This window comes from Pan paniscus, chromosome 6 (assembly GCF_029289425.2).
Source record: "Pan paniscus chromosome 6, NHGRI_mPanPan1-v2.0_pri, whole genome shotgun sequence".
In the NCBI taxonomy this organism is placed as follows: domain Eukaryota; kingdom Metazoa; phylum Chordata; class Mammalia; order Primates; family Hominidae; genus Pan; species Pan paniscus.
This window is the reverse complement of record NC_073255.2, coordinates 98,655,202-98,680,903: the sequence shown is the minus strand read 5'-3', so window position 1 is coordinate 98,680,903 and position 25,702 is coordinate 98,655,202. Positions and strand designations below refer to the sequence as shown.

General features: G+C 34.1%; 1 protein-coding gene across 2 annotated transcripts in view; it reads left to right on the top strand.

Annotated features, from left to right (window-relative positions):
- The window catches only part of SEMA3C (semaphorin 3C), a 177,585-nt gene that overhangs the window by 90,486 nt on the left and 61,397 nt on the right, over window positions 1–25,702 (top strand). For both annotated transcript variants that reach the window (XM_003822744.5, XM_063605953.1), the window contains 6 exons: window positions 951–1,111; window positions 2,208–2,270; window positions 11,253–11,372; window positions 18,993–19,083; window positions 23,930–24,049; window positions 25,440–25,582. In XM_003822744.5, the coding sequence (XP_003822792.1) occupies window positions 951–1,111; window positions 2,208–2,270; window positions 11,253–11,372; window positions 18,993–19,083; window positions 23,930–24,049; window positions 25,440–25,582 (698 nt within the window). The remainder of the gene's footprint in view (window positions 1–950; window positions 1,112–2,207; window positions 2,271–11,252; window positions 11,373–18,992; window positions 19,084–23,929; window positions 24,050–25,439; window positions 25,583–25,702) is intronic.

The following is a 25,702-nucleotide window of genomic DNA, read 5'->3' as shown; positions in this document are numbered from 1 at the left end:
GTTAAATGAGTGTGAGTCACTAACCTCTGAGGATCCTGGAAATATGAACATTTAGATACCTGAAAATTCATATATTTTCCTTAGATATATGAATAGTTATGCTGCTAAAAATAACATTGCCTCCTGAAAGTACGTCTACTTTCAAGTAATTTATGGAAAAATAAGTCGGACTAATTAGAATTACGTTGGGAAGCAAGGCAAATATTTGTAGTAGGAAATAACAATCCTAAAATGATGAATAAATAGAGTCCAAAAATAAAACATTAATAGAGGATAAGAAGACAATCACACTGCTATTGGTTTTGTTTTCTGTTCAATCTGCTCACTGTATTTTTTTTTTGGTTTATTTATTTTAACTTGTTTTGAGCTGATGATGTCCAGTAATAAAACAGAGTTGAGATTATTGCAAACGTGACTGATTTTATAATCACATGCTATTACCATAAACTTTAACATTGCACTTAGTGATTTATGTTTTACTTCAGTATAAATATAAATTAAAATGCCCATTAACATAACTTTTTTTTTTGAGGCAGTGTCTCGTTCTGTTGCCAGAGCTGGCGTGCAGTAGCATGATCATAGCTCACTGTAACCTCAATTTCCTAGGCCCAAGAGATCCTCCCACCTCAGCCTCCAAAGTATCTGGGACTAAAGACACACACCACCATGCCCAGTTAATTTTTTAAAACAATTTTTGTTGAGACAGGGTCTCACTATGTTGCTCAGGCTGGCCTTGAACCCCTGGCTTCAGGTGACCATCATACCTTTGCCTCCCAAAGTGCTGAGATTACAGGGAACTAGCCCATAACTCTATTTTAAAATTAATTTCTTACTGTAGAAGGAAATGTACCTTGACATTTTTTGGAATATTTGCATAATAGTTTTTATTAAAATAATAGAATTATAGAACCAGGATACTGTATCTACACTTGTGCTGTTCACTCTTTCAGAACTTCGAGAAACCAAGACCTCTGAATACTTCAGCCTTTCCCACCATCCTTTAGACTACAGGATTTTATTAATGGATGAAGATCAGGACCGGATATATGTGGGAAGCAAAGATCACATTCTTTCCCTGAATATTAACAATATAAGTCAAGAAGCTTTGAGTGTAAGTTTATCACTTTCACGAGGACAGTGTCCACCTTTTCAATGTCTCCTTTTTAAAAAAAATAAATAAGTAAAAAATAATATGCATTTTATTAGAACAATAGAAAATACTGGTCCCATGTTACTATGAAAGTTAGTACTTATTTCATGGACTGAAAAGGTATTAAGTTCAGTTCTCATCGTCTAGTTCCATAGTTTTTAACAATTCAAAACCTGGAGCTAACTGAAAAAATACTACCTGTGTATAAATATATAAAGAAAAAAGGGATTATAGGGTAGTGCATGAAAGAAATGGTCAGAGAAAAGGAAGATCTACTTTGTCATCTCTGTGTAACCAGTGAAGGGCCTGAAAGGAAAACAGCTATTAAATACGCTGTTACTTGATCCAGTATGGCCTATATTTATCATTCCATTTCACAAGGAAATAAAATTGAGCTTCACTGGAGTAAAAAATATACACGTAGATTAATTATAAATTTATTACAACAAGGAGACTTCTGCATTTGCAGAAGTGTTAACACAGGCAATGGACTGACAACTAAAAAAATTAATGATTATTGCCAAACTGGACCCAAGGCTGCAACTACTTAGAGTACTAGCACAGTATTTCAGAGAGAGGGAATCTCTTGGTTTTCATCCAAGTTATTTTAGCTATTGAAGTACCCAGGGGCCCATCTTATGTAAATCTACTAGCCTGGTTGTGTGATTTACCAAAAATAATACTAACTGAGAAAGATATGTAAGTGTACATTTATTGTCATATAAGCAGTTGGGAAAAGTGTACTATGTCAAAAGGAGTGAAAAATTGTATTGTTCACATTTATGTTAATAATGATCTTATTTTAATATACAATTAGTAAATGAATATATGTTATTGAAAAGCATTTGTGAAAGGAAACACTGTTGGAAGAAATAAAAATAATTGTAATTGTTAAAATAATAGAATCTTTATTAATGAATTGATAAAAAAGAAAGAATTTTAAAGTCTTAGTGTAGGATCACCTTAAATAAATCTGTTAACAAAAAGTAAATGAAGAGCCCTGGGCTGTCATATGTCCAAGTGAGATTATGCAACCTTTATTTTTCTTTCTGAGCAGGTTTTCTGGCCAGCATCTACAATCAAAGTTGAAGAATGCAAAATGGCTGGCAAAGATCCCACAGTAAGTGTTAAAAAAAAAAAATACTAACTTAAATATTTGGTTTTCGAATCCATGTACCTTGAGGGAAGCCAAAAATGAGACAAAGGATGGTGGTGTTTTAAATTTTTGCTGGACACAGGCTAAAAACCTAAACCTTGAGGAGACTGGAACTCTTGGGCTCTCTGTAACTTCAGAATTCCTAACTGGGTAAAAATTGCTTGCCTTGCTTTCATTATTTCATTCAGATACATTTCATGATGGATTTCATTAATAACCTCTGTTCCTAGTGGATCCAACCTGCAGAATTCTCAGCAGGCTCCTGAAACGATGATAATGCAAGTGTCTGGAGCAGCTCCCAGATACCCTGTGGGCTTTTCCAAACAAAGATTCTTGGCAAAAGGGTAGTGGTTAGCCAGCAAATTCCATAAATACAAATCACCAGTGATAAATGGTACCTTTGTTAATTAAAAATAGCCACAGAAACAGCAATAGAGGCAGATATAAGTATCAATATATGTTCAGTATGCAATACCTGTGCAAATTGTATTCCTCTAGGTGAGATTCAAAATAATCAAGGAAGAAATCTATATTGATTTCTACAAATGACTTGCTGAAAGTAATACATTGTCATTCTTGAATATTCTAAAACAAATACGTGGAGCAGATCTTTAATGTGTACACGTCATTTAATGTTTATAATGGAGCACATAAGTCATCTCACCATTTTGCCTGAAATAATGAAAATGTAATACAGCCAAGCATCAAAATCACCCTCTCTTTCAAAAATAGTTTGGTAAAGAGGTTCCTTTCTTCATTCCTTCCTTCCATTATTTGCTCAATAAATACTGATTCAGCACCTGTTATATATCTAGCATGGAGCTGGTTGCCAAAGACATAATTGGTGCAAAGACAGAAACAGTTCTGACTCCAGTCAACTTTATTACCTTGTTAGAAAAGTCTGCCATAATCAAATGAGCATAGAAATACAAACTAATTTAGAAATAAGCTGGAAATATGGTAATTGGGTGGACAGACGAGTCAACATGTACACATACATTCAGGTCTCAGGTCATAACAAGTAATAGACCACCTTAGTGTTAAAAAGTGTTGTCTAAGCATTTATTTTGTGGTAGGGTCAAGAGACGCTGATTTCAGGAGTGAAGACTGCCCTGAGTCTTGAAAGTAGAGATGGCTCAGACAAGACCGAACATGGGAAAAATACTAATCCAGTGGAAAGTGGAAATATGGGATTGAGGAAATGAAACATTTATTTTCATTGACTCCTAACAGCCCCAGGTGTAAAGTTGCAAAAGTTTTTGGCTCAAGGCAGGGCCGTGGAGGACTCTGGAGGGTAGGATCTCTGGCCTTACTAGAGGGTTCTTGGAGTGATTTATCCAATAAAAAAAATTAAAACTGGGCAGGAGAAATTTGCAGGGGCATATTTGCTATCCAAGGGATCTGTTAGACCACAATCTTGGGGGAAAAAGTCCAGAAAAATGTAGATGAAACACTTAAACAAATACATTACAATGACGTTCCAGGAAACCAATGGTAGAATGAAGTATAATGTTGCAGAGAATGATGTTTTGTCCCCTGAGGTTTTTATTTTAATAATTGTGGATGAATTAAACTATTTTTTTTATTCTCTAATGAGATTTTTTCCCATTGATGTGTGTCTGATCATGCCTTGCCTTTTGCCACAATAATATCCCGTGGCTATACTGAATTGCACTGTCCTTTGTTCAAAAGGATTTGCATTTCTCATTCATATGAACTGCCATAGGCAGAATGTGCAGAATTTAGGTACCTTTGTACATTCTATTTCCAAAAATTGCTGCTGAGTTTCTGAAGAATCTTAGACAAGTCATTTGGTTTCTTACTTCCTTTGTCAAAGTAGAAACCCTCTGGGGTTTTTGTTTTGCTTTCTGACAATTAAACGTTATTAGATAAAAATCTTCAATACATGCTGACATTTTCCCATAGTTTTGTCATGCTGTAATTTGTTGATATTTTAAATTCTACTATATGGCCAGTTATACACAAGGGAAATATCTAATGGAGAGCTCTTTCCTATGTATTTTTAGGACTCGGCTGGACAGGTTTTGTTTGTCCATACAACATTGTTGAGTGCTGGGAAATACTAATCAAAAAATACATGTTTGGTCTATGCAAGAAAAGAATGTCTGACAAATCCATCTCATTTCATACATGTGAAGTACTTATAGAAGTGTCCTTTACTTAGGCTATGGGGGAAAAAAGGGCCTGTGGCAGAAAAATAATGTGAAATAGATCTTTGAAAGTTGTACAGAACAACCTATCCTTCTTACATTTCTCAATGAAACCACATACTTAAGAACTTCTTAAAAGTTGGAATAAATACTATCTAATAACCTAATATTTTTAAAATACAGGAATTCTTTCAATTTGCACAAATTAGTTGTTGTGAAGAAACTGGAGGTGAATTAGATGGAGTCCTTACATTTAAGTCTTTGCAATGTGCTAGATATGGTGAGACATATATACACTGATATTCAGAAAAAATACCCAACATTTAATGGAACAGGCCAGGTCCTGTTCTAAGTGCTTTATTTTAATCCTCATAACAATACTGCAAGGTGGACATTATTGTCACCACCTGTATTTCTAAGATAAAATAACTGCATTACTAAGAAAGTGAGAAACTTAAGCTGTGCTGCTGTGAAGTGGGACGGTCTTTGTCTGATTAAGTCACATACAGCTCTGGATTCTGTACCCTTAGCCACTAAAACATGCTATCCCTCCAGAGAGAAACTGATAAATGCTAAGGGATACACACAAAGCACAGCTGGGTTATTTAAGAAAGGTTTGATAGATTTTGTGGTAATCATATTAGAACTTCTGTTAACCTTTTATTTCAATGATACTGAAATTCGAAAAAGTTGTACCCTCTCTCTCTTCCAGTCTTTGGTATGTGCTGCATGCAATTGATTCTCTTTTCCTTCAATTATCTTCCCGTGTTTTCAGCCTGGGAAACATCTACTCACCCCTTCAGGTCACAGTGCATACAAGCACGTGAACTCGTTCCAACTGATTGTCAGGGCTTGCGGGTAGGACACAGTAGATGATGAGTTTATTAATGCTTTTAGATTAATTATGTTTGTAGTGCATTTATTATGCATATATTTTAGAAGTATATTTTCATTAAGCTAAAACTTTCTGCTTTTAGCTCTGTTAATCATCTAAGCAAAACATAAAGTGTTAGCAATTAAAATCCATACTGCTATAACAACTGAAAGCAAAAATAAAACAGAGTTAAGCATCCCTTAATCCTTCAGATTTTTTGGTTGTATCAAATTTTAATTGACGTTATAACAAGATAACAATTATAAGAAGAAAATTTAATGTGATTTAAAATTTGGTCTTAGGTAGTAATACAGCATAATTCTGTAATAAACTAACGTTTTTAAAGAAAATAAATTTTCATGGTCGGATTTTCTGCCTTGGCTAAAAAGAATATAACCTACTCCCCGTTTCTCTCTCTGCCCCTATGTACTCACATTCCTACATGCTCCATTTATTTCTAAATGTTAGTATTTTATTCATACTCTAAATAAATTGAGCTTAAACAATAGCACATGCTGTCAAACATATCCATGAGATAGGGCTTAATGAATGTACTATGTAAATACTATAGGAGACGGTTGAAAAATTAAGTAGGATTATATATATTTAGATATATGTACATTACATGCACATGGTGTCAAACTTGATTTATTAATTGTAGAATATCAGTTTCCCAATTTCTGTGACCATACAACCCTAAGCTCCTAAAAAATATATTTTCTTTTTCAAAATACCTAGATTAATTTCCCTAGACCAAGGAGGTATAGACCAAGAAGAAGAAAGTATGAAGCATTTTTGTGTCATTGCAGATTATGGACCATGATGAGTCAATATTTTTAAAGGCCTATTCACCTGTGCTCCAGGATATATTTTTTAAACGTCTATTTTTATATTATAAAAGTAATATATTTTCAATACAACAATCTTTGAAGACTTAGAAAAGTACATAGAAAGCAACAGAAAATAAACCATCTCTTATTAGCTCTTCGACCTTGGAGACTTAAACTTTCTATGCATCTTGGTTTTCTTATCTGTGAAATGTGCTAATCCGTAGCACTTAACCTTATTGGGTTGTTAAGAGGATTGATGAGTTAATATTTGCAGAGAGCTTAGAGCAGTGCATAGTACACAGTTAATGCTATATCGCTGTTAAAGAAAGTAAATTGCACTACTGAAACATAATCACTCTTAACAATTTAGGGTATATTCTTCCAGGGTTTTGTTATATAGACATAAATGTGTATAAAAATAGAAATTTATTATATGCTGTATAATGTTAGCAGCTTTATATTTCACTAACATTGTGCCAGGAAATCATTTTGAAAGAGAATTAAACAATGAAAAGAAAGCATCCATCATATTTATTTCCGCTGAAGTCTCTAAGGCTTCATTCATACTCCAAACTTTTCGTGGATTTTTACTGTGGTCAGGACCTGCACTAAGCTCTATGCAGGACAGATGCCCTGACCATTTCACCGGGTTTATAGACAATGTCAATTTTAAAATGCAAATAAAACAAATCTAATATTGGACAGTTGGATGTGTGTATTATTTTCCAGATATGATTTCTACTGCTTTATTAATATATTGTCCACAACAAGTATTACCATTGCCATTTTAGGAATGCAAAGATTGAAGCATCCAGAGGCCAAGTAACTGTCTTCAGTTCTGAAAGCTAGTAAAAGATGAAGCCAAGGTTTAAACCTAGGTCATCTGGCTCTGAGACCTGCATACTTAAATCTACTCTGTCTTCTCTGCAATATTCTCTATTGCCTATCTGAAGACTATGGTAGGATGGCAGACCAACTGTAATTACCTCTCTGATTTCATCACACGGTTATCCTCTAACCCTTCTAGGCACTAGTCCCCAAGTAAATCCTGCACTCTCATGTCTGTGTTTTCTGTTCATGCTGTTTTTTTTTTGTTTTGTTTTGTTTTGCTGAAATGTTCTTTCCTTATGCTTTTGCCTGTGAAAATCTCTAAATTATTCTGTAAGACTCAGCTCAAATGTCACCTCTACTCAAATCTTTACCCCTAGATCAGCATTACTTAATGTCTTTCTTTCCTTCTACGGTACATTTAAAAATACAGTCCTATTGCAGTATCTACCACAGCCTGATACATTATGCTCTCCTTTCTTTAAAAGCAGGCATTGATTGAGTCTATTCATTCCACTGTTGCTAGTACTATGTACAGGGCCTTGCATAGAATGACTTCAGCACATATTTGCAGGATGGAATTGACACTATTGCAGTAGTCTAGGTCAGAAACGAAGGCAGCACAGTGGAAATGGAAAGGACCTGGATAATCATTTTCAATAGTTAACTCAGCTGAATTGTTTTTCCTTTTGTGGTCTTGTGTGTGGGGAGGGGCAGGGAGCACATTGAGCAACAGATAGTGTGGGAATCTGCTCATTGCTAATCAGAATCTTTTAGAAAAGCTGCACAGTGGAGAGCGGCCATGGTTCAAGTCTCAGTTTAGTTACTTATTAAAACTAGAACTCTTTAACCTCTCTGGGACTCAGATTTCCTCATCACTAAAATGGAGTATTAATAAATTGGAGCATTGTTATGAGAATTAAACAATCGACATCAAAGGATTAAGAGCTCTGTTAATATTAATAAATGTTACAAAAACTAAAAAGTTATATCAGTATTAACTTATAAAAACAATTGTGCATCCTGGCTAACATGATGAAACCCCGTCTCTACTAAAAATACAAAAAATTAGCCGGGCGTGGTGGCACATGCCTGCAGTCCCAGCTACTCGGGAGGCTGAGGCAGGAGAATTTCTTCAACCCGGGAAGTGGAGGTTGCAATGAGCAGAGATCGCACCACTGCACTCCAGCCTGGGTGGCAGAGCGACACTGTCGCCCACCCCCCCCCCCAAAAAACAACTGTGGACTTCTCGTCCAATGACAAATTATAAAGCAGCTAAAAGTACAGGATTCAATGTTAGAGACGTATGTGTTTGTAAATCTGCTTTAGTTACTACCTATATGGTCTCAAACAGGTTATTTTTTTTAAAAACTCAAGTTTATTTTTCTAAAAGGGACTGAGTTATGGTAAAAACCTGAATGAATATGTGTAAAGTGCCTAAGTAGCATACAGTAAGTGTTAAATAAATGTCAGCTATAAAGGTAAAAATCAAACTTTCTAGAGGTAAAAATAAAAGGTAAAATATACAATATGATTATTTCACAGTCTAGGATGTAATAAACTCTAAATAAATATTAGTCATAATAAGCAGATAGATATATACATGAAATGAGTATAGTTGGCATTCGAAATATAAAAGAGATGTTATTGACTTCTTTCATTTTACCAATACCAGTAATTCATGAAAGTACATTGACATCCATAAGACCCAAGATGAGAGAGACATAACCTGTTATTAAAGGAGTTGGATTGAATTATTTGTATCTTATAGGGAAATATTGTATACAGAATCCCAGAATGACTAAACTTGAATGTGAAAAAAATACGCATGTGTCTCATTCCTCATAGGTTCCCTTTACATAGGCATATTATAAACACACATATCTCATCTGTGTGTTTTCTTCAGAAACATGTTATCATCTGTAGTTATGTAATCAATTTCCAGGTACCTCTATAAACAGGTGTCAAGATAAAATGACACTGTGTATTTAACAAAAATCCTTAATGTCTTAAAAATAAAGTGTATGGTCTGGTCTATAAGGATTAATTTCTTTGACTAGAGTTAATGATTGATTATTTAATAATAAAAATCTATCATAGAAACATCTGTATAAAATTACTGCATAAGAAAAAAGTATATATTTGCTGGCAAGTAATAATGAATATAAAAGGAAAAAATGATGGAAAATGTAAAATAATATTGACTTTAATTTTAACTTCTATTTTAGCAACATTTATTTTGTTTTAGTTTTAAATAATATAAATAATAGATATGGTTTATAAAAAAAAATAGGAGAGGCCAGGCATGGTGGCTCACACCTGTAATCCCAGCACTTTGGGAGGCCGAGGCGGGTGGTTCATGAGGTCAGGAGATCGAGACCATCCTGGCTAACACAGTGAAACCCCGTCTCTACTAAAAATACAAAAAAATTTAGCTGGGCATGGTGGCACATGCCTGTAATCCCAGCTACTTGGGAGGCTGAGGCAGGAGAATCACTTGAACCCAGGAGGCAGAGGTTGCAGTGAGCTGAGATCACGCCACCGCACTCCAGCCTGGGCAACAGAGCAAGACTCTGTCTCTAAAAAAAAAAAAAAAAAAAAAAAAAGGAAAAAAGAGCATACATGTTACCTAGCAGGGGGAAAAGCAACATATATTTTCTGACCACCCAGGGAAAAATTACTGTTAACTTTTGATGTCTGTCTTTATAGTTTTTTATAAAAATACTATCTCTACTATACAATCATTTTATTAATGTTCTTTGAGAGAATGACTTCATGAAGTCATTCAATCTCAGGCTTGATTGAATTATAGTCAGCAAAGGATAGTGAAGCTAGTAACTGTGGAACATTCGGTGGTTAATTTGGTCACAGAGATCTGCATCTAGGGCTGACTATGTTTCTGTGCTCCTGCAAGGTCACAGTCAATTGAGAATTACAATAATTATTTTGTTTCATTGGGTGAATAAATGACAGCCTTGCCTTTACTTGAACTGGGAGCAAGTGAGAAAGCAGTTTCTACAAGAGAAGAAGGGAGTATTTTAGGAGATCCAGGGCAAAGAGATTGATTATGTCATTCCTCATAGAAGGCAATCATTATGCTGGCATTTTGTTGGAGATTAGTTTTATTTGCCAATTCTTAAGGTGAATAGTGTCTGCCATTGTGCACTAATGGTAATATGGAACTTGTATAGGCACAGGTGCATTCAGAACATGTTTGTATAATGTGTGTGTGTTTAATGTTTTAAGGAAAACTTAAGGAAAAATAACTTCTGTGTGTTAATTTGTAAACTTTCTCAGGTAAAGAATACATTTATAAAGTTTCAGGACGTAAAAATTTAGACAGTGTTGTAATACAAGAATAATGAAATATAGCATTTTACTTACTATCTGCGGTGGATTATATTTCTCTTGAAATAAATCAGTGGAATAAGCCATGTTGTTATTTTAATATTTCTGGAAACACATCTTTTAACAATAAAAAAATGGAGCAGAAAGGAAAATGTATAGCAAAGTATTGCCAAATAATATTTGCATTGATATGTGTAAATTTGAGAGCATTTTCAAATGAAGTATTAGAATTAGTCCAGATTAAAACAGAAATAGAAAAAGCAGGGCATGTATGACAACTATGTTCAATTGCATTCTACAAGGGTAGAGATTTTTGTGTTTTTCTCAGTAAGGATGCCCAGAGAATTTGACTATACCCTGGCAAATAGTAGGTAATCAGTAAATGTTTGTTGACTGACTGTTTCTGTAATAATGTTTTGACTATTCCTGAGCCACTGTTTTTCTTAATATTTGATTTGGTACTTCTGCAAGTTAGATAAGTATTCTCAAGTTACCTTTAAGAGGTGCAAATATACTAATAGTTCTCCAAAGATATGGCCTAATACAAACTTGTCCAACCTGTGGCCCAAGGGCCTCATGCAACCCAGGACAGCTTTGAATGTGGCCCAGCACAAATTCGTAAACTGTTTAAAAACATGAGATTTTTGGGGGGATTTTTTTTTTTTTTAACTCATCAGCTATTGTTAGTGTTAGCGTATTTTATGTGTGGCCCAAGACAATTCTTCTTCCAGTGTGGCCTAGGGAAGCCAAAAGATTGGACGCCCCTGGACTAATACATCAAAAGTTTATGTCACCTCATTGTTACTTATCATACAAGATCTCAGGTTAACATAGCTAACTGAAATAACAATGAAAGTCATTGAGTTACTAACTGCTTATTTACTGATACTTTTAGCACGGCTGTGGGAACTTTGTCCGTGTAATTCAGACTTTCAATCGCACACATTTGTATGTCTGTGGGAGTGGCGCTTTCAGTCCTGTCTGTACTTACTTGAACAGAGGGAGGAGATCAGAGGTAAGTATAACTATTTAACATTCTTAGTTTTGATATTAGTGTCAAGGATTTTTGAAACTGTATTTTAGAGTAAAAACTTGGACATATCAATATTCATAAAATATTTTCATGCCCTTTAAATACAAACTATATTACATTTTTTCCTGTCTGCCAAGTTACTTGAAGTATCACCTTTTGCCTTCAGCTAAAAAAGTATATATATTTTATGTGTATTATATATGTGTGTGTGTGTATATATATATATATATACTTTTAGTTGGAGGCAACTATATAGTTTTAGTGTGTATGTATATATTCTTAGTATATCTATTTTATTTGTAAAGCTGTAAAAGATGAAAGAAAAATGTTATAATTTCAAGATTACTTGAATGTAATACAGTAATAATATTTGCTCCAAATTATAGAAATATTGTAGCATAAACTTAACCTTCTCAAATCTAGTGTAAGTAATTTCTTGTCTTTCAAATTCAATAAAATTTTATAAATATATATCTGTAAAAGATGTATAAAGTGGGATGCCAAGTGTCTGCTGAAAAGAACTTGATGTAATTAACAAATCATACTTTTATCTTAGACCAACATCATCCTACATTAGGCTATTCCAGCCTTATTCTTAAATTAGTTAAGGTGATATGGGGCATTATGGTATGATGTTTGCTAAACACTAGTCAAATATATAGCTAATGTATAGTCAAATATGAGGCTGGTTGAACTTCACCTGTGCTACTTAAGCCTGTCTTTGTTATCCCAGTCCACAGCTGTTGACTAAGGAAAGTACATTACACCAAGAGAGTTACTACTCATTCTTTTAGTCAAACATGTTGTTTTACTTAACATAATTATTTTAAAAACTGAATTTTCAAACTTGGTTTGGTTTTATTATGCAACTTAAATATAGAAAGTACAGTTTTTAAATAATATTTTAATTTGATTTTAGAGATGAGAATTTTGAAAAAAATAAATATGTCTACTGATCTAAAGCTTATTTTCCTTTAACAAGGATTAATCTATTTTAGTTCTAATATGACTGAACAATGTTTTATTAAGTTGTTTTTCAGACATGTAATTTATACATAAGTATCTTTTAATGAATAAAAAGTCATTTAAAAATAACTAATTATAATTTGACCCCAAAATGAGACATTTTTTAATGTGGTTCAAGATGCTATGAAATATTAAAATTCTTACAGGAAAAGTAAAGTTATGCTTTTTGGAAGAATACAGTTGGCTGCATTGAGCTTGTCATTAAAACCACATGCCTGTGATCAATTGATTAAATAAACTACTGCCTCAGACGTCTGCAATCTGTCAGACACTTCCCTGAAGCCTGTGCAGTCACTGTACAGGCCAACAATAGCATAGCCATTTTCAGAGCACAGATTTCAAATAAAATTATTTTCCCATGTACGAATTGCCCACTATGCACTTCAAAGCTTAATTGGAAATTCTGTCCAAAAAAAAATCTCCTTTGGAAAACCAGCATGGAATACATTTTAATCACTTTGCTAAATATGAACTACTTTAGTCTCACTTCAAAAGATACGTTTCAAAGGAGAAGCAGTTTCATTAATGAATCTCTGAAATAATACGTGAACATCTTAAGAGCCAATTTAGGTATGAACAGGGTTATGATTTTTAAGCTTTATAAAATGTAGTCCTTGATAGTTCACTCTAGTCGGAGAGTTTCACCATAACATCACTTTTATATATTTGTAGTATAAAAGCCATATTGTAAATATAGAACTACACAGTTTAATCAATCTTATAATGGATTTGTTTTCTTTTAGTTTAGGATAAAAGATCTCCTAGCATAAAATGACCACGTGATGCAGAAAGTTTTATTTTGAGAGAATTCTTCTCTATCACTAAGATTGTATTTTGTAATGACCATGGGTGATACTTACTGCTGACCCTCTTGTATTATTATTAAGAGATGACATTTTTCATCTAGTCAAACCTAATTTTGAATAGAAGGTGAACCAAGTTAGGTTGGCAGAGTTACTTTAATTATTCAGTTTTATATCTGGGACATTACCTACCATCCTTCATTGGTCTGTCTTCATAGATATTCATTGGTTCTAGGGGAATATCTGATAAGCCTACTTCGTGTTTGGAGCATCACATGCTTTTGTTATACCCCATTTCTCTTCTATTATTTGCGAGACTGAGTCAGAGCTTTCTGAGATTTCAACAGTACTCACCTAAAGAGCCTGGAATCCTTGCTACATGAAGACCTAACCACGGTTCTTCTCCAGTGTCTACTATCTTTACTCCTTGTCTTCTGTTCCTGGAAAAAGATAAAGCAATACAAGTGAATCATGACTTTAAATGAATGAATAAAACATCAAGCAAAAATGGTGATTGGTTAATTTTGCAGCAAATTCTTGGAATATTACCACATCTTATCTTTGATTTCATCAGATGTTTTCATAACATCTGTTTCAACACCCGAATACCAATTAAGCTCCCCTGACCCTGACCCTTATCAAGCAGATAACTTTACCTTAGACTGACCAAGAATATCACAGGTGACCAAGAGTGTCATAGGTATCGAAATTATCCCCTATGCTTTTTGAATGAAATTTGCCACCAATCTAGTCTGTTTCAGTATCTTTTTGTAGGATTTTTTCTGTTTCAGAAGAAAAATTATACATTTTCTGTATTAAGTTCTTTGATAAATAACCTTCATCACTCTGTTTTATATCTTCATTCCCATTCCTTTACATTTACATTTTTTTTTTTTTTTTGCCCATTTAAAGAAAGGATTGGGTTTCTTTCCCTTAAAATCCTTTTTTTGGTTCTGTGACTTCTTTTTTCTAATTTTCTCCTTTCTCTTTTACTTCATTACTAAGCTTCTCAGAGTAGGAGGCTGAATTTCCAGCTTTTGTGCTCCTAATCTCTATGTCTTTATTCATCCTTTCTAATATTTCACTCCTACACATTAACTAAAACTGTTTAATTAATGGCAGATTCCTCAGTGACCAAATTGACTCCCTCATTTTGTATCCCTTCTCCTAGAATGATCTGTGACATTAAATTCCGCCATTCATGCTCTGTATTTTTCATTGCCTTTATTGACGTCTGTGACCATAGGACACTTTGCTATGCCTACTTTTTAATTTTTCACCACCTACTCTCTATTATTTTCTCTCATTGTTCAATCCAGAAATATTCATTTAATGAGAATAAAAGCAGAACCAAAATCATGTTGAAGCTACTTTAAAGCTTTAAAGACCTTAAAAGCTTTAAAGGCTACGTATATGTCAACAGAGAAGTAAATTGGAACAATCTTCAGCAGAAAATGGCAGGAACAGAATTGTGTTGTCACTTGTGTGTTAGGTAACAGATGATTTGTGGCACGGTGCGTGGGGGGTGGAAAAGTTGTAGGAGATTTGTTTGAGAGTTAACATAGAAGACCACAAAAGAGATCGTTGTACTCAGGTGATAGCAATGGTGACAGAGAGTATAAAATGGTATGAAGTATAAAATAGTATAGATGATGTTGATGGATTTGGATAAGGAAAAGGAAATGATATAAATGCTGACGCTTTTCTTGTTTGTTATTTTCAGCCTCTTTAATTGTGTAGTTGCCATGAACTGAAATGAGAATGAAGAGACCATGTATAGGGTAAAGATTATAAGCCTGAGTTTGGTCTGTTGAATGAGAGATCCCATGGAAAGATCCAACTAGTGATATCAAGTAGGCCGTTAAATATAAGACTGAGTATATACACGTGTGAGTCATTGTTTTATAAGAGTAACTGGAGCCCAAGAAAAGTGTGGATTTAATTATGCAGAGAGGGAGATAAAGTATAGAGTAAAAAGAAAAGAATGACTGTGGTTGAGACTTGAGGGTCTCCTAACTTTAATGGCCAATTAGAGGAACATGAACTTACAAACAAGCCTAAAAAGAACAGACAGGGCTGGGCGCGGTGGCTCACGCCTGTAATCGCAGCACTTAGGGAGGCCGAGGCGGGCGGATCATGACGTCAGGAGATCAAGACCATCCTGGCTAACACGGTGAAATCCCATCTCTACTAAAAATACAAAAAATTAGCCGGGCGTGGTGGCAGGTACCTGTAGTCCCAGCTACTCGGGAGGCTGGCAGGAGAATGGCGTGAACCCGGGAGGCGGAGCTCGCAGTGAGCCAAGATCGTGGCCACTGAACTCCAGCCTGGGCGATGGAGCGAGACTCTGTCTTGAAAAAAAAAAAAAAGAAGAAAGAAAAAAAAAAAGGAACAGACAGAGAAAGAGGGGTGGGGAAAAAAAGACTATGTTGGTTCTGGGAAATAAAAATAAGTCATTGTAAAAACATAGAAGTTTTCAACAATTCCGAGTGCCATTGAGAATCCAAGTAAAATGAGGTCTAAAAAATAAGCAGTGAGTTTTGTACCATAATTGTCATTAAAGATCTTATCAATAAGTGTTTCAATGCAATAATTGACGTTAGACGCTGAATTAAAGTGGATTGAAAATAAAATGACAAGTCAGAAAATGGTGGTGAGGATGTACGTAATTCCCTGAGAAGTGTGGTTTATAAGGAGAATGGTATATGGGAGCTGAAGGGGTTGTTTAAATAATGGCATAAAGCCTCCAATTATTAAGATGAAAGTATGTATCAAAGAAACACAAGGAATAATGGAAATCTAAGGTGCCTAAAAAGACGAGATAAGATGAAATCCAAAGCAATGAAATCCAAAGAATTGGCCTCAAAGTTAGAGAACTAGTCTCATGTATTAGTGGATATATCAATATAATATTACATTACTAAATTTAATATGATATTTGTGTGTTTAGTAGTGAGGAGTTGAAGATATATCATTTAAGGGCTTTGCTTTCTCTGCAAAGTAGCAATAATGTGAGTTGAGAATAAGTTAGGGGATCAGAAAAATCAGGATTTGACTTTAGTGGCAAAGGCCTGAAATTTTTGATGACAGAACCAGTTGTGATAAGAGAATCTTTGAAAGGCCACTGTACATTGTAGGGGATCCACTTGTGGTTGGTGATCACAAATCTGTAATGTATTGAATTTACTTTTTTAGGTTGCCTTCTACAAAATCTTTAGTAGTTTGGAGGCAAGTATGGAGAATGTAGATGGATGTATTCCTTTAGGGTGTGGATGCAGTGAAAAAAGTCATACATTCAAGGAATCGAATGTTGTGTCAAAATTTATTGAAATTAAAAAATTTATTGAAATTAAAAATGGAATCTGGCCAGGCACAGTGGCTCATGGCTGTAATCCCAGCACTTTGGGAGGCCAAGGCGGGCAGATCACTTGAGCCCAGGAGTTTTAGACCAGCCCGGGGAACATGGCGAAAGCCCTGTCTCTATAAAAAAAAACAAAAAACAAAAAAAACCCCACAAAAAATAGCCAGGCTTGGTGGTGCTTCCCTGTAGTCCTAGCCACTCCAGAGCCTGAGGCATGAGAATCGCTTGAATCTGGGATGTGGAGGTTGCCGTAAGCCGAGATCGCACCACTGCACTTCAGCCCAGGTGATAGAGCTAGACCCTGTCTTTAAAAGACAAACAAACAACAACAACAACAAAAACATGCAATCTAACCTGTTAACAAAGTCAAAAAGAGAAAAGCCTAACGAACTGGGGAGAAACAGAGAAGATTTCTCAGGAGACAAGTTTTAGGAATTATTTCAGGGTGCTTGAGATAGTTATTAGGTAGACCACATCTGCTCCTGGTGGTGATCTAGATCTAGAGTGCTGTGCAATGTAGGAGTAGGTCAGTTGAGAGCAAATGGTACCTAAACAACCTTACCAATTCCTGCAAGACGAACTCTCACTTATTTGGTCAAATCAGTCTCCAGCTCTAGAACCGCAACAAGGCTTACTATTTTTTTGTTGTTTGTTTTTCTTCTGGTTTATGATTATTGATTTAGTTTAGTGGTTACATGAATGAAGATCTTTTGAAAATCAGATTCACTAGGAGTCAGGAGACTGAATTCAAATTGTGCTATTATCACCCTTTAACTACATGGTCTTCTGGACAAGTCATATTTTTTCATCACCTGTAGAGTGACTTCATTGATGAAGATCTTAGGATGCTCAGAAAGAACCTTTTTAGGCTGGAGGACTGTGATTCTTTTTAGGCTCTATTGTTCTCTATTATGTTTAGGGAGGTCCTGCAGTAGTATAGAAACTCAAACAACTATGTACTAGCTTTATTTCTTCAAGGAGTCAAAACTTTAGAATCATCTTTGTTTTCCTGAGTATGATCAATTAGAAATTGGTTGTGATTGATTATCACAAATATATTGTTGTTTGGATTTACCTTTTTAGGTTACCTTTTACAAAACAGTAGTTTGGAGGCATGTACAGAGAATGTAATAGATGTATCCTTTCAGGATGTGGAGGCAATGTGAAAAGGACAACAAGTACAATGAAATTAGAACCACTGAATTATAACTGATGCCAACCTCTGTTGATTGCTACTATATAAATTTTCTTACATCTCTGCTGCTCTTACCTTGACCACTGAAAACATGCCATGTCAGATTATTACCTCCTAATCCCTGGACTCTTGTAATAGGAAACTAACCAATTTTCCTGAATGCAGTGCCTGTTTTTATACATTTCATTCCCAATCTCCTTAAAGCTCAAGATAAAGTCCAACTTTCTAGGGCAAGGTTTTGATCTTTCCATTTCCACACTCAAAAATATTATCGACTTCATATTTCTTTCAGGATAACTTTCAAAAATCTTAGCTTGATAATTAAGATTCCTTATCATCTTATTTGACCTTATTAAAATGGTCATTTTTTTTTTTACTTTGAATTTTGGTAGGGGGCTTGTACTAACTTTATGTAAGAAAAAGGTACATATTTATACTGACGAGATATCTCTTCTTGGTGAGGCTAAAACCATTGAATCTATTGCCCCCAATCTATAGTCTTCTCTCTTCCCTTTTCCTGCTTAAATTTCCTTCTCAGTAGCAAGCACTATCTAACATATTCCATATTTTAATTATTTATTACTTTTCTTACTAGGTTATAAATTACTTGACTACAAAGATTTTAGTGTATTTTGTTTGCAATATCCCCAGTGTTTAGTCAGTTTCTGGTACATGGCAGATGCTCAGTGAATTTTTGTTAAATAAAGTCATGAGTAAATGACACATTTTAAATGTGAATTATGAATTATTTTGTTGAATCTTGTACAGTGCTTTATATGATAAAATTAAACAGTAACATAAAATGCTATTTTTAAAAAAATCTTAATTATTTTGAAAATAGTATAGTCCTTACATAGATTGTTCCTCTGTGGACAGTTTTCTTCTTTTGGCTGATATTCAACACATCTAGTTGAGATTTATAATAATACTTGGTTTTCAAGTGATTTTTGCTGATGTTGATTTGAGGAGAATGACTTCTTGGATCAGCTCTCTGGGGAGTGTAATAGAATGAGAGCTAGCCCTGCTGAGGTTAGCTTGTAATTACAGATCGATTCTTCTCATAGTTTGAGTAAATCTTAATGTAGTAAATTGGAAGGCATAATAAGCAACCAACTAGAAAGCATATTAATTTTAACAATGCTTTGTTTTACTAATGAACAATTGTCTTCACTAAATAAGTTATCATTGCCACATTTTAAATTTTATCTACAATAAAGGACCAAGTTTTCATGATTGACTCCAAGTGTGAATCTGGAAAAGGACGCTGCTCTTTCAACCCCAACGTGAACACGGTGTCTGTTATGATCAGTAAGTAGACAACGAAAGAGGGAGGATTAAACATAAAATAACATGGAAAATTAGCTTGACATGGTATGCCTGTTCTTGATGGTTGTGTGGATGATAGTATGTGAGTAAAATAATACAAAGAAAGTTGTGAGCTGAGAAATAGTTCAGTTTCTCATTTGTAAGAATATTTATGATTAAATAATAAGCATGTAACTTATGACAGTTTTGTCATTCCCAGTGTAGGCCAAGCATTTTTATAAGTGTGTATATGTATACTTATATATTATCATAAAGTAGTTTTCAGTGTTTTCTGTAATTGTTTGTAGTATTAACTACACCCACTTTTTCTCATGTTTTAGTATTTTTTTCTTTACCTTTCATTATTTTTTATTTGTTTTTAGTTGACAAATAATAATTGTATATATTTATAGGATACAATGTGGTGTTTTGATCTATGTATACATAATGGAAGAATTCAGTCAAGCCAATTGACATATCCATTACCTCACCCACGTATTTTTTTGTGGTGAGAATGTTAAAAATCTATTTTTAAGCAATTTGGAAATATGCAATAAATTTTATTTACTGTCACCATGGTCACTGTGCAGTATAGTAGATCACTAAAACTTATTCCTTGGATAAACATCTTTTTTTTTGCCCCTCCCTCTGTCCTCCAGCCCCTGATAATTAACCTTTCTACCCTCTGTTTCTATGAGATCAACTTTTTAGATTCCACATATAAGTGTGATCATACATTATTTGTCTTTCTGTGCCTGGCTTATTTCCCTTAGTGTAATGTCCTCCAGTTCCATCCATGTTGTCAAAAGTGACAAAATTTCATTCTTTTTTTAAGGCTGTATAGTATTCCATCGTGTATATATGTACCATGTTTTTAAAAATCCATTCATATGTTGATGAACAGTTAGGTTGCTTCCATGTCTTAGCTTTTGTGAATAATGCTGAAATGAACGTGGGAGTATAGACAATGAAATACCACCTCACACCTGTTTGAATTGCTATTATCAAAAATACAAATGATAACAAGTGTTGGGAAGGATATGGAGAAGAGGAAATTGTGTACATTGTTGGTGGGAAGTAAATTAGTACAGCTATTTTGGGAAATGGTATGAACATTCCCCCAAAAACTAAAAATACAATCACCATATGATCCAGCATTTCCTCTTCTGGGTATATATCCAAAGGAATTGAAACCAGTATGTCAAAGAGATGTCTGCACTCCTGTGTTTTAGTAATCTTTTAGAAATGGTTAAAGGGGTGTTTTTTCAAAGGAAAGATGAACAAAGTGCACGTGTTAGCCAAGTCCATTCTCTGTGGATTGTCTAAAAATTGCTATGCCAAAAAGGAGATGGTAATAAAGCTATTTTTTCATTTTTTCACTTTACACAAAATATCAGTTAAGCAGCGGGCCTAATTGCTTAATGATCCACACATTGACAAGGCAATTTTTAAACCTCAGTCATTGAATACCTTTCTATGACTCACTTAAACGACATTCTGTTTTGATTGAGACACTTTAAAAATATGTCTGAGTTAGCCGGGCACAGTGGTTCATGCCTGTAATCCCAGCACTTTGGGAGGCCGAGGTGGGTGAATCACCGAAGGCTGGAAGTTCGAGACCAGCCTGACCAACATGGAGAAATTCTGTCTCTACTAAAAATATAAAAAAATGAGCCGGGCGTGGTGGCGTGCACCTGTAATCCCAGCTACTCGGGAGGCTGAGGCAGGAGAATCACTTGAACCTGGGAGGCAGAGGTTGTGGTGAGCCGAGATGGCGACATTACACTCCAGCCTGGGCAACAAGAGTGAAACTCTGTCTCTGAATTGTCATGTGTTGACCAAGTAACAAATGTTGGATTTTAGTATGTCATACGTATAGTAGATGTCTTTTCCTCTTTGCTTTTTTTTAATGTATTGCCAGCATTAAAATTTCATCTTTCAACCATAGAACAGGTAAAAAATAATTATTGTGTTCAAAATGCTTGCTTTGATTCATTTAAATAGATAACTCATCTGTCTTTCTCATATCTGGAAATTACATTAAGACAGGTAAACCTTGGAAGTTATTCAGTGAATTGCTTGAATATCGGCGTTCAAGTCGGACAGGGAGGAGCCAAAAGTATATCATTTAAGACATAAAGTTAGCTTTGAAACTACAAGGTTATCCAATTATGACCTATGCAAGGCATTTTTCCAAATATTTAATAGAAGCAGTGTTTTGGAAATTCTTTTCTCCATTAGGAAGGAAATTTTATTCACCTTCAGAAACCATGTGGTGTGTTTGATAGTAGTTAAATATATATATAGTTTTCATTTGTTTCCTTTTAAATGCTACAAAAATAAACCTCAAGGATCTGTTCACATAGCTGCTACTGGAGTTTTATCTCATTGAATATTCTTTAGAATAATAAGGATTAGAACAAGGCATTATAAATTTTCTTGCTAAATTGTCTTAAGTCATTTAATAGTCTTGCCCTTAGAGAATTGGATTTGTTTCCAAAATAGGAGTTAGACATTGGCCTTCTTTGTTTTTCAAGGACCTGAGAGTTGAATTCCTATGCTCATGTTCCTATACTACTTTTAACATTTGAGTAACTTTACATTTTGTAATCAAATGAAAGTCACGAAACAATTTGCTTACCTTAAAAACTGACAGTAAAAAGAACAAAAAGCTTTATAAGATTGTAGTTATCATTTTATTCATCCAATTGATTATCCCTCTCAAATTATCTCCTGTGATTTGTGTGGTCATCTCCCTTAACCATGTAATAGTACTTTATCATTTCCATTCAAGCGCAGTGCGCTAATAAAAGCACAGATTGGTTAAGATATTTATATCTATTAAATGACCAGAAACCTGAAGAATTAGAATTCCAAATTTCATGATGTAGTTGTGCAAGTTCAGTGTGCTTTTGCTATTTTCAGTCGCTGCTGTAGGCAACAACGAAGTCAGATGTTATCTTTTAAAGAGCCTACATAAACTTTATGTAGTTTTTCTAGTCAGTAGAAATACAGTTGGAAAGCAAAATGTTTTTGAAATAAAGTTAAAAGGCACAAGTTTATTTCTGCATAAAGTCATGCAAAAAATCCCCTCAAGATTGTTACCAAAGTGACATTAATCAAAAATTTCTTATTGATATAAAATGAAGCAGAAAGTTCCTAACTTGCTGTTAAAATTACTGCGAATTTAAGATAGGAAATGAAGCCAATTAGATGTGCAGGCTTATGTAATGTTTGAGACATGACTAATAAGGTGGTATGAAGTTGGATTAGAATTAGCCCTCTCTGCCATACACAAACTTCTTAGTATCTTTTTTCTTTTTCTGCTTGAAAACAGATATGACAATTGATAGCTGTGCCAATCAATCTGTTGAACAGCAGGAATGTATAATCCACAGTTTAATGGTTAATTGAATATACAAAAATGTGAAATAATTATTTACAAAGTTACCACAATTTAATAGCTAGATCTGTGTGTATATAAGCCTCACAAATGTTCTTAGAATTTTAAAGAAGCTGAAATGGTAAAGAAAAAAAAACCCTTCATACATATTTTTGTTTTCTCCCTATAATCTGTTTCCATGGGCCTAGAACCCCTACTAGGAAGCAGAGCTGAGCAACAAAATGCCCGCCACACCAGCTTGCTAACTGGTAGGGGTCCAGTTCATAACCTGGCGAGCACATATTAGATACATTCCATTCTCCTTTCAATGCTGGGCTGACTGGTACTGCTTATTACTAAACAGTGAGCTTAGAGTACTTTGAAATGTTCCAATCCTGCCAAAATGACCACAGTCTGAAGGTAGCCCAGGGAGTAATCCTAGAACAACAGTCAAGGAACGCAGCTGCAAGGCAGTTCAGTGGGCCAGACTGATAAATTTCATGCTTTTTATAATAGATATTTAGCTACTGTTTTATACTCGGGTCACGTTTGTTACCAATTCAATGCTTACTGCTCCTTACTAGATGAAAAATAATATGGATCTTCAAACAATAAGGTAAATGTTGAATGTTATGTATATATAGATTAATACATCTGATTCTGTTAATAGTGAAAATTTATTTAATTTTAAGTATCTTTTCTTTCTTATCTTATTCTATTTTTATGGCTGAGTTGCAGTTGAAAAAGTAGCACTTTGTTTACCTTACCAGGAAACTTCTAGCACTAAAGATCAAAATATATACTTTTAGTGATTACATTTTTTAGTCACTGATAATGTTTTGACAGTTATAATGTGGCCTCCTTGTCATGTCATAATAATAATTCTTAAAACTATTATATTCAATCCATTTAGGATGATATTGGAAATTTTAATATGTGTTAAGAACTTTTAAGATCATAATCTAATTCCCATACATTGTAGATTAGAAAGTTGAGACTCTAGGTGTTCAATAGCTTAGCACTAGTTCCCAGCTTGTTAGGGATTACCAAAGTTAGAAACCATGTTTTCTGACTCTTACAGTGTTTTTCTTTTAAATGTATTATAGGTAAACAGTTAAGCTATTTTGTTATCTATTACATGTCTGCCATTTCTGATAGACTATATAAAAATTAATATATAGTATAATTAAGTACAGGTAGAGGAACTTTCACTTTTACATAGAATAAAGTTGTTTTGAGGTTTGATTTTTTAAAAAACATAGTAATTATCATTCAGGCAATAATGAGAAAAGATTAAAATTTATAAAATTTATTGATTTGCTGGACAATGCAAACCAATTACTATTTGGTTATAACCAATTATCATAACACTGTAATACCTGTGGTGCTCTCCTAATAAATAAACTCACCTAGAATTTCAAAATAGCTTTAAAAATTTACATTTCATTGATATTTTCTTTTTCATAGATGAGGAGCTTTTCTCTGGAATGTATATAGATTTCATGGGGACAGATGCTGCTATTTTTCGAAGTTTAACCAAGAGAAATGCGGTCAGAACTGATCAACATAATTCCAAATGGCTAAGTGGTAAGAAAGCATTTGATGCATTTATTTTTTAGTATCGTGTTAAACTAACTTATTTAATTCTATCCTAACAACTAGGGAAAATGGTTAAAAACTAAAATATCAGGCTATTACATGAATAATGGTAATTCTGTACTCTATGATTTAAAATATTCAGGGAAAATAAACAATTGAATAGCTCATAGTCCATATTTCGATTCTTTATTTCTATTAATCATCCTACAGTTATCATATGAATATGAATAAATAAAAGTGACAGTGATAATTTATATTTCAGTACCCAAGCATCTTCTCCAGTTGTTTAATTGTAACATACTGCAATTAAATATGCTTTTTACTTCATTTAATCTGCTTATATGTTTTAACAATACCAAATCTAAAAATTATCCCAAATGTATGACATTTAGATGCAATGAACAGAGTATAGCCGGGGCCTCCTCTCTTTTTGTTTTATGCTTAGATTCTAAAATTATGAAACTGGTATGTATTTTCTCATAAATGGACTAATATTCAGTAGAAATCATAGGAATGATAACTATGATTATCCGTATTCAGTTGCCTCCAGCTCTTGGAGTCATATGGAATTCACATCAAAAAAGGTGCTCATTTGGTTTACCGTATTATTCCAATCAATTGCTGTTGTTTAGAGCAATTAAAAAAACAAAAACAAAAACAAAAAACGAAGATTCTTGTCATTTCACCCTGGAGAAAATTTTTAGCTGACCCTAAATGTGGCAATTCATTTAACATTGCAGAGTTAAGCATGAATCACCACAGTGAAGCATCCTATTTCGCTGATAGGCCAGCACAAGAAAGCATTGATTGTTCATTTACTTCTTCAGATTATTCCTACAGTACATCTGGAAATAGAATATTCTAAAAGTTGTTTTGTTCTTGAAATAAGGAAACCCTGTATGTCTCCAAATGACTAATGACGCTGTTTTTCCTTGAAAAGTTTCCCCTTCATTTCGTATGTTGCATTTTAAGAAAAATCATGTTTTTCAGAGTTTGGACTTCCAACTCCTCATTCTGCTTCAACAAATTTGAGTTTATATGTGCCAGATTGAAAAACACACTTTGAAAAATAAATATTTTTTTTCAATAAAACAGCCATCAGATTCCTTAGGAAATAACTGGTAGAAAAATTTTTCAATTTTTTGAAACTCATTGGTGCACAAATAATTTTCACATTTCCTGCACTTCCTGTGGTACTCGACATTCCAAATGTGGCATGGTGTGTGAATGCAATTACTGCTTTTAGAAATGTGCCTGTAAACGTTGAATTGTTTTTTTCTACCAAAGATGGGGAAGGCATCTGCCTGTGGTCTACTTGGATGACAGAAGATGGATTTTCATCATGAATATATACCTAGTCTTTTACCTTTTTTTCTAGAACCTATGTTTGTAGATGCACATGTCATCCCAGATGGTACTGATCCAAATGATGCTAAGGTGTACTTCTTCTTCAAAGAAAAACTGACTGACAATAACAGGAGCACGAAACAGATTCATTCCATGATTGCTCGAATATGTCCTGTAAGTATTAATGCTGTTCCGATTTGAAGAAAGACCAAGAAATTCAAATTATGGTTTATCTCCATGCTTTTATTATCAACCATTACAAATAAATAAAATATTGAGGGAAGCATTTAATGT